Source organism: Nicotiana tabacum, chromosome 23 (genome assembly GCF_000715075.1).
Source record: "Nicotiana tabacum cultivar K326 chromosome 23, ASM71507v2, whole genome shotgun sequence".
Taxonomy (NCBI): domain Eukaryota; kingdom Viridiplantae; phylum Streptophyta; class Magnoliopsida; order Solanales; family Solanaceae; genus Nicotiana; species Nicotiana tabacum.
In genome coordinates, this window is record NC_134102.1 from 36520769 (window position 1) to 36535682 (window position 14914).

A 14914-nucleotide genomic window follows, 5' to 3' on the forward strand; every position below is an offset into this window, starting at 1 on the left:
GAGATTTATGCACATTTGATATTTGAGTTATATGATACTTTGCTTTTGCTTATATGTTATGAATCAGTTAACGGCTTAATAACTGAATTCTGTTGTTGATGTGAGAGTTGGCTTGCCTACCAAGTGTGTTAGGTACCATAACGGCTTTTGGTGGGATTTTGGGTCGTGACAGCTAGTGTGCATAGAAATATTTGGAGCAATGGAACAAGGTTTTCTCTCTTATTCTCTCAAAGAGGCTGCTCTCTCAAACCTCTCTTATGTGCTAAAGTCTTTCAAAAACTAATAACAATGAGCCTGAAATAATATAATTCTCTGATGGCTGCTCTATTTGTAAGCAATGAATGACACTTTCTTTAAAGCAAAAATCAATTCTAAATAGGAATCAAAACTAATTAAAAATAAAAACCAAATATCAAAAAGAATTGAATTAGGTCATGGGACCTTTGGCTGGACAATAGGGAACAACCCAACATCAAGAGGCGTATACAAGAGTTGAATTTGACCGGTTCGAGTTCAGAATTCCATCATATACCATTTCATATTTTAAATTTGAAGTTTATTTTTTATACTTATTTTGTGAGTTTTTAAATAAATAGAAAATCTAAATTAAAGTTACCAGTTAGATGAACTCATAACATATTCGCTATGTGTCACTTCATTCGCAGGATTTTATCAAAGGGGGTATAGGTATAAATAACAAGAGAAGCTGGCACCATCTTTTCAGTTTGATGGACTCAAATTTAGGATCCGACATGTAAATCGAGCAAATTTTGTATGTGCTGGACCACATGCAGGACCCATGAAGCGAAGCTATTCCAAGGTTTATAATGTGATGCATTAAAGTTCTGTCTTTTATACTGGTTTTGTGATTTACTCTATAAATTAGGTTGTCAATGTAAAATTAATGGTTTGGCGTTAAGATTTTGTTGTTTTGTTTGGATAAGGTTTGCGCGCGCTCGGGGAAATTAAACTTATTTTGTCTTGCGCTTCTTGCTTTTTACTAGCAAATTAGAGGGACAATTCTTTATAAAGTGAAAAATAGAGTTCTTCCTTATTAATGAGGAACACTTTTTGAGATATCCATTAGTTTATCCAACAAATACTAGAAGTTATTATCTATAAATTGAAATAGAAATCCGTTGTGGAGGTAAAAGATTTTCAGTGATTGTGAAAGTGATGAATATGCATTGGCAGAAAAGAAGGTTAGGCGAAAAAAACTATATAAAGAGACAAATTGTGTTAAAGACATAGTTAATTATATAATAGTGTGCATTCTCTAACAACTTAAATTTTCAGATGAGATGGACATACAATTCAATATAATATCAAAGTAGACAGATGTGTCATTGTAACCTATTATTAAAAGAATTCCCACGTCCAATTGGCTCTTGAAGAAAAATCAGGCCAGTGTGTGAGTGAACTTATTGAGGACATAATTTAAGTAAATAAAAGTGAAGCTTTTTAAAATAATTTTAAACTTTTAGATGAGATAGTCACCGAATAAATGATAAAAAATAAAGCCTAAAAAAGAAGGAGAGAGATATACAAAGATCTGTAATCATGCTTATTTATACTGAACAATGTTATTATTAGTAACAAATTAATGAGAAAAAACAGTTGCTTTGAAAATGACATGAAAAGAAGAGTAAGAAATTCAACTCTCAATCAGCTCAATGTGCAGAGGAAAGGAGGCAAAAATCTGGTTACATGTGTTGTTAAATTTCGTCGAAGGTTCAAAGTTTGTGTAGTTACTAAGAAAACATTGAAGTGAACCTCTACTTCAGCTCTCCTGAGAGAATCTTTTACCTATTTGAAGATCCCATGATGAGACACAAAAGACAAACCAACTCATAATTACTACACAGGAAATAAGTGGAGTATATATATGTCAATTGCACATATTTTTTGGAATTAAATCTTTATATATGTCAGGGATATCACTTGTACATACAATAGTAGTCTTTTAAAACTTATTATAGTTGGTAAACTGCAATATTTGACATGTTATTTATCTTCGGTCTTCGTCAAAATCTGTACTTTTACAATAATAATAATATTTTTAATAATACTTGGTCTGAACCCATAGGAGCCGTTTGGTTGGTCTTTGAACGAATTTAATCCTCGCCCAAAAACCAAAATAGTATGAATAATTTTTAATACAACAAAATTAAAGCATTCGAAAAGAATTAATTCCTAATAACTAGTCTATGCATTACGATTCCTCCATAACTAATACCCAAACCAGACAACCCCATATTGTGGCTTATAGGAAATCTCAAAAATAAACATATAACCCTACGTACAAAGACTGTCCACACACAAGGGTATTCATTCACTCACCTACCAACCTCCACATGAGAATAAACATCATCAAAATTCTCTTTACAAAGTTAAGAAAATGAAAAGAGTACTACTAGAAAAAATAATATTCTTAACACAAAAGTCAGTCACAACGTGCATAAATTTGATATAGCAAAAATTTTGCGACGTACATATTCGTAATAAATATACCAACATAAATCTGTAATTGTCTTGGCGTGAAAGGCCATGAAATAAAGATTGATGTGGAATTGTTCATTCAAGTCCTTAATTGTATATAGTGATTAGTGGACCCTCACCACATAATAAAAACTTGATCAAAAATAGCCTCCATGCAGGAGATAGCTTGACTCGTGGACCTCTTATACCCTTAACAGTATATTCATCAATGGAAATAGCAATCAGTTTCACCTCTTTTTTTACCCCAAGGAAGTAGCAGACAACTTTTTTTTTATTTTTACCCAGCCTTCTTTTTTTTACTGCCACTTTCCAGGAAAAAATATCAAAGTACCAGACAAAAGAGAAATAATGCATACACTAGAAATGGTAATACACCTGCATGAGCTTGCCTGCCATGTCCAGCTCTTGTAACCAAAAAGAAAGTGTCCCTTTCTCTTGGAAACACGTTGAGTTAATTTCTCTTGGAAAACAATATCCAACTATGAATTAGTCGGGTCAATCTTATTTTTAGTTTTATGACTCTATCCTTTTTTATATTTGGGAGATTTACTTCTACACATAAAAGATCTGTCTTTTATACTTAAGAGATCTAAAAAGGTTATTTTCTTAAATTATAAATTGTAAAAGAACATGTTGTACAGATAGCACAAATGTATTCCAAATAGACGAATGATCGATTTAATATATAGGCGCTTAAAAAATTAAAAATGTTTTAACATTATCAGTACTGTAATTGTTACTTGTTATAGTAGGTTATCTTCTTTATTTTCTAAATAAATGGTTCTAGTATTTATTATAAGCATTTAGTTATGCTTATCTTTTACAGACCTGATAGTAATAAAATTCATTTAAACTATCAGCATATAGAAGTTAAACTAGGTTTAGACAAATAGATATAGAATTCCAAAGTACAAATTGGGAAAACCAATTTCAATCCTTTCCCATTTTCAAGATTAATATGTTTCTACAAGTGACAATACAAAGCAGTCCCCCTATACTAAAACTCAAATCCCAATCTTTTGTGAACGAGATTGGAATTAATGTGTTAACATCATTATAATACTAAAAGATATTGGAATTAATAGAAAGTGGGACAAAATATAAGGGGTTAACATAATTCTAATACTTCAATCATTCATTTTAACCTATTAAATAGTAGTAATTAGTACTAATACTTGGTAGTGGTAGTAGCCATTAGAGCTTGAAATCAGAAGTAAAAGGAAGCAGATCATGGAGTCACCCATTGGAGAAGAAAAGTCATGAACTTGTCAATGATGAAATAATGTTGTAGCAGGCTAGCAGCAGCAGCATTTTTGCTATGGTCTTTGCCTAAAACAATCCAGTGAGATTCTTGGTGGTGAAATTGCCACTGTCACTGATGAAGAATGAGCTCCTGAATCTGGTGGAGACCCTAAAAATTAAATCAGAATAACAAATCAGCTTACTTATACAGTAATTACATATATATGTTAAAAAATCTGATAACCTGATAAAAATGGTAACTAACATATTATGACAGGTTAAACAACATTAATACTCTGGTATATATAACTTAAATACGTTGTAGTAAGAAAATTTCAAAATATCAAGTATCATGTTGTAATTTCTTTCCTAATTCCTTTTTAATGAAGGAGATTAATAACCAAAAACTTACTTGCAAGACTGTCGGATGAGGAATTTCTGGTACTGTCAAGTTGAGACTTATTGCTGTTTTCTATGTTTGCTTGTTGATTTTTTCTCCTCCTTCTGTTATGATCTGCCAAACGTTTCCTGCAACTTCTCTTCCCGTTATCAAATTCCGACAGCAGGTGGAACCTGTGTTTTTAAAAAAATTTCAAGAATATTATTATTATTAATAATAATAATAAATCATACTAAAATGCAACAGTAAGGGAATTTTAAAATAGAGAATCGTACTAAGGTCATTCGTGTGTTGATTATAAGCTGATGAGTGTTTAATTCAGTAACCAAAATGGAAAAAGCTGTATTTCCTATAAGTAGCAAAAATAAACAAGTACGTAATACGGGAAAACGGGGTAGCAAACTCATGGGGGAACATAATTCTAAGGACTGAAATGCCCTCGGGATCAACCCCCTTGTACGACTTTTCAACTTCTAAAACTCCAATCATTTGCTCCTAAACACACCCCAAGTGCATTTTCGTCATATTATCATTTTCCTCCCGTTCGAACAACATTTTCTGTTCATCTTGTTATTGGAATGTCAAACATACTTTGGGATTGAATTACATTCCTCAGTCTCATTTTATGTGAACAGTTTTGGAGTACCAAAGTCAAGACACTTGATTGTGGAGCAAAAATTCTTCAATTTTTTTAAAATAAAATTTATATATTAGGGGATATATATATATATATATATATATATATATATATATATATATATATATATATATATATATATATATATATATATATATATATATATATATATATATATATATATATATATATATATATATATATATATATATATATATATATATATATATATATATATATTCAAAACAGTAATAGTTATATATATGTACAAACTCAGAATATATAGCGTCTAAATTTTGGATACCGCAAAAAACGTATGGAAAAAATGGAAGTATTTGTAGAGAGAGTGATGTATGTATTTTAGAGAAATACAACCTGCTACACTGTTGGCAGAATCGTTGAGTCAAGCCAGCGGCAATAACAGTAGCAGCTTTGGAGTGAAATTCACAAACTTTGTGTCTCCTATGGTAATGTTTGGCATGTGTTAGATCAGCATTACAACCTTCAGCTTGACATCTAGGAGTATTCACTACTGAACCACCTTCAACCACTGCTCTAGTACGTCGATAAAGTCGGTTCACAAAATCATCTTCAGACGAAGAAAAATAAGTCCGCCCGCCCAAATTCAATCCAATCCGACTCGTGCTCGCAAAATCACGAACCCCGGGGGCACCACCCATAAACTGTGGTTCACTTTTTGGGACCATTATGAACCCAGTATTTGGTTGTTGGTGCAGTGAGGGCATGGACCCTTGAGTGGGTGGGTGGTGTGTGTTATAATTAGTGGTTTCATAAGCACAACGTGGGTCGTAAAGGCTAGTGTTGTTCAAATGGGGGTGAAAAAATTGGTGATTTTGTTGTTGGTGACTTGTGTTAAGAAAATGGTGTTGTTGGGGATTTAGTAAAGATGGGTTTTCAGTGAAAGTTTGATGACTAGTGTTTGCAAAAGGGTCAAAGAACTGATGGTGATTTTGGTCATTTTCTTGATTTGGTTCTTCCCCTGAAAGCATAACCGATGATTGTTCTCCCCAGTCATAGTCCAACATTGCTAATATTATTCTTTTTGCTGCTTTGATCTGTTCCTATAACAAAACAAATTGCACTATTAAGTTGTGTACAAATACAAAGAAAAAAAATGAAGAAGAAATAATTTTTAGAAATTGCGAATCAAATAATTTTCATCGATATAACTAGACTATAAGCTTTCACGATGCTGATAAGCCGTCTACAAATATAAAAACAGTTTTTGAACATTCTTTTTAACTAAGGAAAGGGATAGGAGGAGGAGAAGAGAAAGCAGTGCCAATTGAACTAATACCTCTTATATGGAAATATTTCACAGTAAACTATGACTTTTGAAACTACACCATCTTTGTCTAAAAATCAAGAATAGTTGGGGTATTTCTTGAAGTGGGAAACGGGGTAAGGTGGAGTAGGGGCCCCCCCCCCCCCCCCCCCGGAAATCTGCCAGCTTTTAAAGAAGAAGATTATATGAGTTGAAAAGGCTGCAAGCCAAAGACTTTATTACTACCTCCTTTTAAGTTTAGTAAATGTATTATTTTTTTTTGTTCCGTTCCAAAAAGAATTATTTATTTTTAAATTTGAAAATAATTTTGCTTAAACTTACAATTCTATCCTTAATGAGAAGCTTTTATAACCACACAAATACTCTAGGCCCCTTTTTGAATTATTTAAGACCACAAATTCCAAAAGTCTTCATTTTTTTTTTAAACGCGATATCCAATCAAACAGGTTCTTATAAATTGAAACGATTAGATTACTTTTTATCATTCAGTGAGAGTTTCGAGTAGGCTTTATAGGACTAGAATATATAACAAAATATTAAGTAGAATTTTCTCTATCTCTAAAGGAAAAATTAAGTTGGTGCTTGAGGTTCTAGTGACATGTCGGAGTATTAGGGAGTTGTTTCTTTGAGTGAATTAATTAAGTAGTTCCTTGAGATTTGAGAGAAAGAGAAAAGAGTTGGTTATGGAGTTTGGAGAGGAGTTAAGTACTCACCTTATGGAAGTTTGGAACTCAAGAGATAATAATAAAAGTAAGCCATTCAATACAAACCCTATAGTACAATTAACATTTGGCCATCCACAAATCTCCAACTCACTTGGAAAATAAAGAAAAGGAATCACACTTTTAATATCACACACTTTTATCAGCTTCTTTCTTCAATAATTCTATCTCTCTCTCTCCGTTGTGGACTCTCTAGCTGAGAATAACTACTGACCGATGAGGCGGCTTTGCTCAGAGACTACTGATTGTGTAAACATGTGCAATTATATAATGACTATTTTACCCTTTCTTGTGCTAGGAAATTTCTCTGAAGCCTCTTATCTTGAAAGTTTGTGGCGTTTGGGAAGGGACCAAATAATGCTGCGTGTGTCTTATACAAGGCAATTTAGTCCAACATTATCATAGAGAGGCAATTTAGTCCAACATTATCATAGAGAGGCAATTTAGTGTTTGAAAATTTAAACTTTTAAACGAATTTTAAGAAATATTTTTGTCAAAATTTTGAGTCAACTTTTCTAAAAATCCAGCTTCAGGTTACTTTTGATGTGAAACTACATTTTACAGTTGTCTGTATATTTGAGCAAGTGTTGGGCCCCTAAGGCCCAATATCTACAAGATAAAGTTTCTTAAAATGCATTTTAAGATGGATGCAAAGCTTACAAGATTCAGACAGAAAATGATTACATTTGACGGAAGATACAAATAACAAACATAAAAGATTTAAAAATAAGACAATGTTGATAGATTGTTTGACAGTCAACTTACATAGACATCAAAATACACTAGTTTGTTGCGGTAACACATGATCAGATGATTGAAGTTATCAGAAAGGAATGAAGTAAAATAAGTTGCCTAAAAGATCTACAATCTTTCTGAGTTTCCAAGCGAAAATAGCAAATAATGAAAGTGAAAGATCCATACCTTAAGGTGTCGTCGTGCATTGTATACTATGATTAATTAGCATTAGTTTTGCCAAAAGTATTTTAGTGTTTAGAAATTGTATTTCAAAGCAACTTAAAATTCTTTCAACATTAAGATAATGTTTTTCATTTTTCAAATTATCATTTATCAATTGATCTCAATTATCTAGCACTAAGTAGAATGTGAAAAATACTTTCGTACCTTTAGAATATATAGTTAAGATCCTGAATTCTGAAGTAAAAAGACAACTTGATCGCCACATATCTCAATCAACTTAAACAAATTCTTCAAGAGACTTTATTGATTCACTGTTATCATATTATTGTCATCAAAATGCTTTGTTCTACATATTAAGTGTTTCTTTTTACATTTATTGTGTTGGCTAAACTAGCCCAAATACACTCTTAATATAGTGTGATATTGAGGCGAAATTCAAAAATAGTAAGATTTACAAGTGGTAATTGAAAAATAGCCACAGTTTCAAAAGTAATCGAAATTTAGCCAATTTCTACGTAAAAATAAATTTAAACGAAAACACTGTTCAAAATCCGAAAAATATTCTAGTATAATATACTAGAGTTCGAATTTTTTACATGTGAACTTCCAGCAAAGTTCCAGCATAATATGCTGGAAGTTCATACACAGGTACTCCAATCTCCAATATATTATGCTGGAACTTTCTGTGTAGTGGAGTTCCAACAGAATATGCTAGAAGTTCATACACAGGTGCACCAATCTCTAGTATATAATGCTGGAACTTTCTGTGATGTAGCAAAATAGTGGATATTTTTCAATCACTTTGCAAACGCTGGCTATTTTTCAATTACCAGTCCGAAAACTGGCTAGCCAGTACTATTTCACGTGATATTATCAGCCTTGAGCCTAGCCCGTACGGTTTTTCTCAAAAGGCCTCATACCATTAAGAGATCCCTACACCTTATATGTAGGCTCTCAATTTTTTCAGCGACCAATGTGGGACTTTGTTCGCACACCCAACAATCTCTCCCCCGAACTAAGTTTCACGTGGCTCACTACCACAATTCATTATGGCAACCGAAACCCACAACTAGCTTCTTCTTGTGTGTGCACCGCCCCAAACCATCATTTTGCCATCTTCATACTCGTCCTGTTGAACGTGGACTCTAATACCAATTGTTGAGCTAAACTAGCTCAAATACATTCTTAACACGGTGTGATATTGTTCGCTTTGGGCTAAACTCGCAAAGTTTTCCTAAAATGTCTCACACCATTAAGAGATCTCTTCACCTTATATGTAGGCTCTCAATTTTTTCAATTACCAATATGGGACTTTGTTCGCACTCCAACACATTGAACAACCTCAACTAAATTCCAAAATAGGAATTATAAAATTTGGAACCTTTTATGTACTAATGATACTTATATATAATAAAAGTTACTCCAAAAAACAATTATATAATAAAAGTATATTGTATGTTCTTCATCAATTTTTTGGGATCTAAAGAAACTTTTCTACCTGCTTTTGTTCTTGAGTTGGTCTTGAGCCAACCCCAATTGATTTGGTAATAGCATAGTAGTAGTAGTTATTGCTCTAGAAAATTTTGAATCTAAGATAGGAGGCAAGGAAGTTAGGAGTTCAATCATACCCCCAGCCCTAGACGAACGCACTCACAGGCAACATCAGAGCCTCATTGATAGGTTGGGGCGGGGAGGATGAACCCTCGTCAACATTTAAATTGAACAATCATAGTGTGATGTGTATAAGTCGGATTGATTTAATTTTTTTTATTTACCAACTCAAATTTATTGTTGATTTGATAATTGGGTAAATCAAATCAAATCAATAAAGTCACTTTTATCAAACTCAATTTTTTAAAGTTTTTTCGGTTTTATCTGTATTTTCGATTTTTTATAATAAGGTCTCCACAATGCGAAATATGTAACTAGCTCTTCAGATATTTTTTCTGTCCTAGTACTAGACAGGAGATGTTATATTGTCTCTCACTGTATAATGTATTTTTACATTATTAATACATTTTAACTTATTATATCATATCATAAGTTAAAATCCCCAACATAAATTACACGAATAATCGCATTCAAGCTGTCTGAATGTGAACACACTTCAGGGAGTAGCTCTCAAAAAGTTGTCTCGCCATTCATAACAAGAAGCTTGAATGTATCGACGGACTTCACCTATACTACACCAATAACTAAAGAGTGAAGCAAAGTTATGTATTATGAACTCGTTCTTAAGTACTTCCTCATGTTTCTTCTAAATACTCTTACTTTTGGAATTAAGACGTTCGGAATCGGATTCTATAAGTTTATATTGTCAGTGCACACAAATTAAACTCTTACGTTATTACTTCTCAATCTTTAATGACTTGATAATCCGAGCTTGACCTTGCCACATGTCCGCAACAGTCTTCTTCCATCTAGCTGTATGTATTAGGTTAGCCCCCCTCAATAATTACTACATCAACCCTGTTAGAGAGTCGAGGTCATGGTTTATCTTTTAGCGATGCTGTTTGTCAACATATTATATGGGGTACCTTCTTAAGAGACACTAATTTAACAAGTACCATCAGCTAATTTAACTCTTAAAATTAGAGTTAAGAACGTAGGAATGTTGTTACGTTATAACTATTATAAATTAAACTTTTACATGAAATGATCCAAAATTCAACATGAATCGAGCGCCACTAGGGACCCGCTTGGCTATAGATTTTGTCAAAATAAATTTGGGTTTTATTTGGCAAACACTTGTTTGGCCATAGATTTTGCCTACATTTTGGCTAAATCCTATATCCCAAATCCCAAAACCAGCTTGGGTCAAAATATCACTATTATATTTTTTAAAAATTACCCCAAACTTTCGTATTTTATAAAAGAGCCCACCATTTATTATTTTGTAACGATGTTGCTTCGTCTTCTCGGTCATCTGATAGTGTATCATGTAGTTCATTATAAAAATAATAATTTTTTATCAAATTTATTTATGTTCAGGACTATGATTTGCGATAATATAATGAATGTTATTGATAATGGTATTGTTGGGTATTTGTGATAATTTTTAGAACTTGTGGGTATAAGTCATGTTTCATGTTTTTTCAAAATAAATTTGGAAAATATTTTTTGAAAACTGATGTCCAAACACATTTTCATCTTCAAACCAAACTTCACCCAAATCAGATTTTTCAGAACAAATTTGGGAATCTATGGCCAAACGCTAGCTCAGTGTGTTCAAGTTTCACGGCCAATTATTATAGAAGAGAATTTTCATGTACTTGAAACATGAAAAAAATAAAAATAAATTAGCTCCGGAATGAAGAGTGTGTTAAAAATATAATAAGATATAAATAAATTTCATGTACATCCATAAAAACCGATTTATTTGTCATAAATAGGGATAGAGAAGGCTAAACTACTTTATAGAAGGAACTTCAACGGGATTGATGTTCCAACCGTATAGGTTAGAAGGGCAAACTACAAATAACTCATATGCCTAAAATTATTAGGGTTTTAATTTTTATACACTGATAATATATTAGTGATTTTTTATACTATGAGGTCATCTAAAAAAATTAACTTTAAGAGATATCACGAACAATATAATATTTTTTTAAAATATCAATGAATTCTAACCTGTGATGAAAAGGTTAGTTTCCATTTTTTTTTTCTAATGTCACCAAATTAATGCATATTAAGTGATTTAACTATAAAAAAAAACAAGTGACATAATTGTGCAAATATTTTTATAAATAAATTTTACATCGATAGTATATAGTATAAATTAAGTACAATTTTCGAAAATGTAAACAAAATAGAAGTGTGAATAAGGGATGTTGTGGTCCAAGGGGAATAATATTTGAACTGTACACTTCCACAGTGTGAGAGTTCGAGCCTATCATTAGAGAAATAGCTTTCATTGGGCTGAAGAGTGAAGAAAAATCAGAGTCCTGTCTACATTGGTCTATAGTTCATTACCACCAAATTTTCAACTACAGTTAGGTAGTTTGATAGAATAACACTACCCCCACATTAATGCACTACCTCAAAGGACTACTTCGTCACCGCAGTATATATTAGTAACATTCTTCTACTATTGTCCATCAAAGAGGGAAGCCGTTTTATTCAAACAAAAAAAAATTATTCTCATAGCTTAAACCTGAGATATCTGATAAAAAATATAGAGATCTTATTCATATCATCATAACCTTTGGTAGCGATGCTATTACTAAACTCAAAGTACTAAGGGCCAATTTATTTTGAACCGTTTATGCAGGCCAACTATTGATTTGGTTAAGTTTAGTTAAGCAAACCAGCTAGGGTTAATTATAAAAAAAAGTCCAGGCCGCGTGCTAATAATTAGCCTAAGATCACGACTAAAACCCAACAGTTTGTCCATGTTTTACGTTGTTTATTTACATGAAACCCTTATTAACTATTTAGTTTGGCGTAAACATTAATCCTCTTCTCCTTTTTATTTATTTCCCCTTTGTATGGTTCCTAACTTCCTATGGCCGGAATGTTTATTTGTTTATCTTTTTGTTTCTGGGTTTTCTAAAATATTTTTAGTCAAATCTCTCGTGATTTTTAATCATATGTGTATACGGGTAAAATTGAGATAGAGTTACTCCCGATTTTTCGTTGTGGAACGAGGAACGACGTTACTTGTTACTGGCTCGAGTGAGACCGAAGGTATCCATAGATCAGAACCAGGGACAAACGATACGACGGGTCTTGGGCATGGCCAAAACCGGAAAGAAGCAAGCTCGAGTAAGATGAAAGATAGAGGGTTAAGGAAAGACGGTTAAAAGAGACAAAATAGGGAGCCGAAATATCCTCCATCAGCCGGATATTGCGGTGTGGATCACGCTCGGTACTAGTTACAAATCGTATTTTTGTGGGAAAAAGGAGAGAAAAAGATTTTTACCTTATTTAGACTTGTATTAGAGTTAAACCTCCTCTACTATATAAAGAGGAGAACCCTATTATTTTTTGGGTGACTTTTGGCACGTATATCAAGACAATAAAATTTACTTTGGCTTTTAGCAATTGTTTAAGTGTTCTTCAGCTGTTCATTCATTGAGTTGCAACCGAGCTCTATCTCGAGGGCGCGATTGAAACTAACCGGAAGCATTTAAGTCTAACAAGAGGCTTAATTACTTCGTCACATTTGGTTTGATAGTTTTAACTCATTTCAATTCAATTACTTACTGCTTTTTGATCACATGTATTAAATTAAATCACGTACCCTTTAAACTGCGTACAAATAAGTGTTATCCATTTTAAGGGGCAAACAGTTTGGCGCCCACCGTGGGGCTAAGGATAATAGTGATAATTTAATACGAATCTTGATAACACACATTATTTTACACTTACTCTTCGAAGTTTGATTTCAGGACTATTCAATATGTCAGATTCTCAATCTACTCACTTAAGTGTTGACGCCGAGTTAGGCCACCACGGTGAAAATAACAACGGAATGCCAAGCAACAGTGCACCCCATGTCAACCCTAATGGCGTTTCAATCAATGATCCAGTCGATGCCAATTCACAGGTTGCTGTCAACACTAACCTACCAACTGTCCCCAATAATAGCGTTCACGAGTCACCTCGGTTGTCGGTTCGCGAGGCCTCCGGAGGAGGAGGCGATGGAGTTAGCTTACGCTTGATTTTTGAGATGTTGCAAGCCCAACAAGTTGCCACAGCACAACTGCAGAGTCAAAATCACAACGCATCTGAACTCGAGCGGGTTGGAGAAGATACTCAAATGGAAAAACGGATTGTTACAGAACCCAATGGGACCAGATACAGGGAAACTTCTAAGGTGATAAAAATGCTCGAGGCATTGACAAAACAGATAGAATCCGAAGAACAGAAGATAGAGGCAAACGATAAGAAAGTGGAAACTTACAACTTGATGGTCGATCAGATCCTGGGGGCACCTCCTATATTGAAGGGACGATTCCAAAGAGTTCATTCAAAAGCATTTCCCCACGAGCGCGGCACCAAAGCTGATTTCGAAAAGGTTCTCAATGCCTGATATTTCCAAATATAATGGGACCATAGATCCAAATGAGCATGTAACCTCTTACACATGTGCAATAAAAGGCAACGACCTCGAGGATGACAAGATCGAGTCGCTACTACAGAAGAAGTTCGGGGAATCCCTGTCTAAGGGAGCGATAATATAGTATCACAATTTACCTCAAAACTCTATTGATTCATTTTCTATGCTTGCAGATGCCTTCGTTAAATCTCACGCAGGGCCCATTAAACTTGAGACGAGGAAATCGGACCTGTTCAAAGTCAAGCATAAGGATAACGAGATGCTTTGGGAATTAGTGTCGAGATTCCAAATGGAACAGATGGACCTGCCACCGGTTGCAGACGATTGGGCAGTTAGGCATTTACTCAAGGTCTCAACCCTCGAAGTTCGGTTGCGTCTCAACAACTGAAATAAAATTTGGTAGAGTATCCAGCAGTTACCTGGGCTGATGTCCATAACAGGTATCAGTCAAAGATCAGAGTCGAGGATGACCAATTAGGGAACCCCTCGGGGTCGGTTTATCCCAGTATGGCGAACAACAAGTCTAAAAGAGTAGGGGATTAGGCGTCGAGGCCACCCCGAGATCGATACCAGCCTTACAATTCAGATAGAAGGGGAAACGGACCTAGTAGCTATTCGACCAGGACTGAAAGAAAAAATTATCAGGGTCCAAGCAATCGAGGGTTGGTGAATAGAACCGGTTCGACAGAGCACCCAGAGTTAGAGATGCCCTGAGGCTATCAGAATATAACTTCAACATAGATGGGGCGAGTATAGTGTCAGCCATCGGTCGCATCAAGGAGACCAAAGCCGAGGCCACTCTAGTCCAATCCGGCACAGAGGGATCACAATTTGATATACAAATATCACGGTACTCACGGGCACAGAATCGAGGGTTGTCGGCAGTTAAGGGAAGTAGTGGCTCGTTTGTTCAATAATGGACATCTTCGAGAATTCCCAAGTGAGCGGGCCGAAATCCATTTCAAGAATAGGGACGCCAACAAGCAGGTCAAACAGGAAGAACCCCAACATGTGATTAATATGATTATCGGAGGAGTAGACGTTGATCAAGGATCGATGATAAAATGCACCAAGGTATCCATCACAAGAGAAAAATGAACTCGAGATTATGTTCCGAAAGGATCCATCT

The 14914-nt window shown here is 34.2% G+C and overlaps 1 protein-coding gene across 4 annotated transcripts; it reads right to left on the minus strand.

Annotated features, from left to right (window-relative positions):
• Nucleotides 1-3414: 3414 nt before the first annotated feature.
• LOC107763698 (squamosa promoter-binding-like protein 8) lies at nt 3415-7024 on the minus strand. Of its 4 annotated transcripts, none has more exons than XM_075246660.1 (4): nt 6798-7024; nt 5154-5854; nt 4154-4314; nt 3415-3910 (listed from the first exon to the last, which is right to left on the minus strand). In XM_075246660.1, exons 2-4 carry the CDS (start codon nt 5822-5824, stop codon nt 3816-3818), a joined length of 927 nt encoding a protein of 308 aa, XP_075102761.1. In that variant the 5' UTR covers nt 5825-5854; nt 6798-7024; the 3' UTR covers nt 3415-3815. The 4 variants fall into 4 exon arrangements, with proteins under 4 accessions (XP_075102761.1, XP_075102759.1, XP_075102760.1 ...); XM_075246658.1 differs by having other exon boundaries at nt 5154-5860; nt 6798-6935; XM_075246659.1 differs by lacking the exon at nt 6798-7024 and adding an exon at nt 6097-6287.
• Nucleotides 7025-14914: the final 7890 nt, after the last annotated feature.

Excerpts from the sequence above, each read along its gene's own strand:
- LOC107763698 (XM_075246660.1), bottom strand. The coding sequence starts at position 5,824 with ATGTTGGACTATGACTGGGGAGAACAATCATCGGTTATGCTTTCAGGG. Across the intron at positions 4,315-5,153 it reads TTCTGCCAACAGTGTAGCAG|GTTCCACCTGCTGTCGGAAT; the intron begins GTTGTATTTCTC and ends TTAAAAACACAG. Across the intron at positions 3,911-4,153 it reads CTCATCCGACAGTCTTGCAA|GGTCTCCACCAGATTCAGGA; the intron begins GTAAGTTTTTGG and ends TTTAATTTTTAG.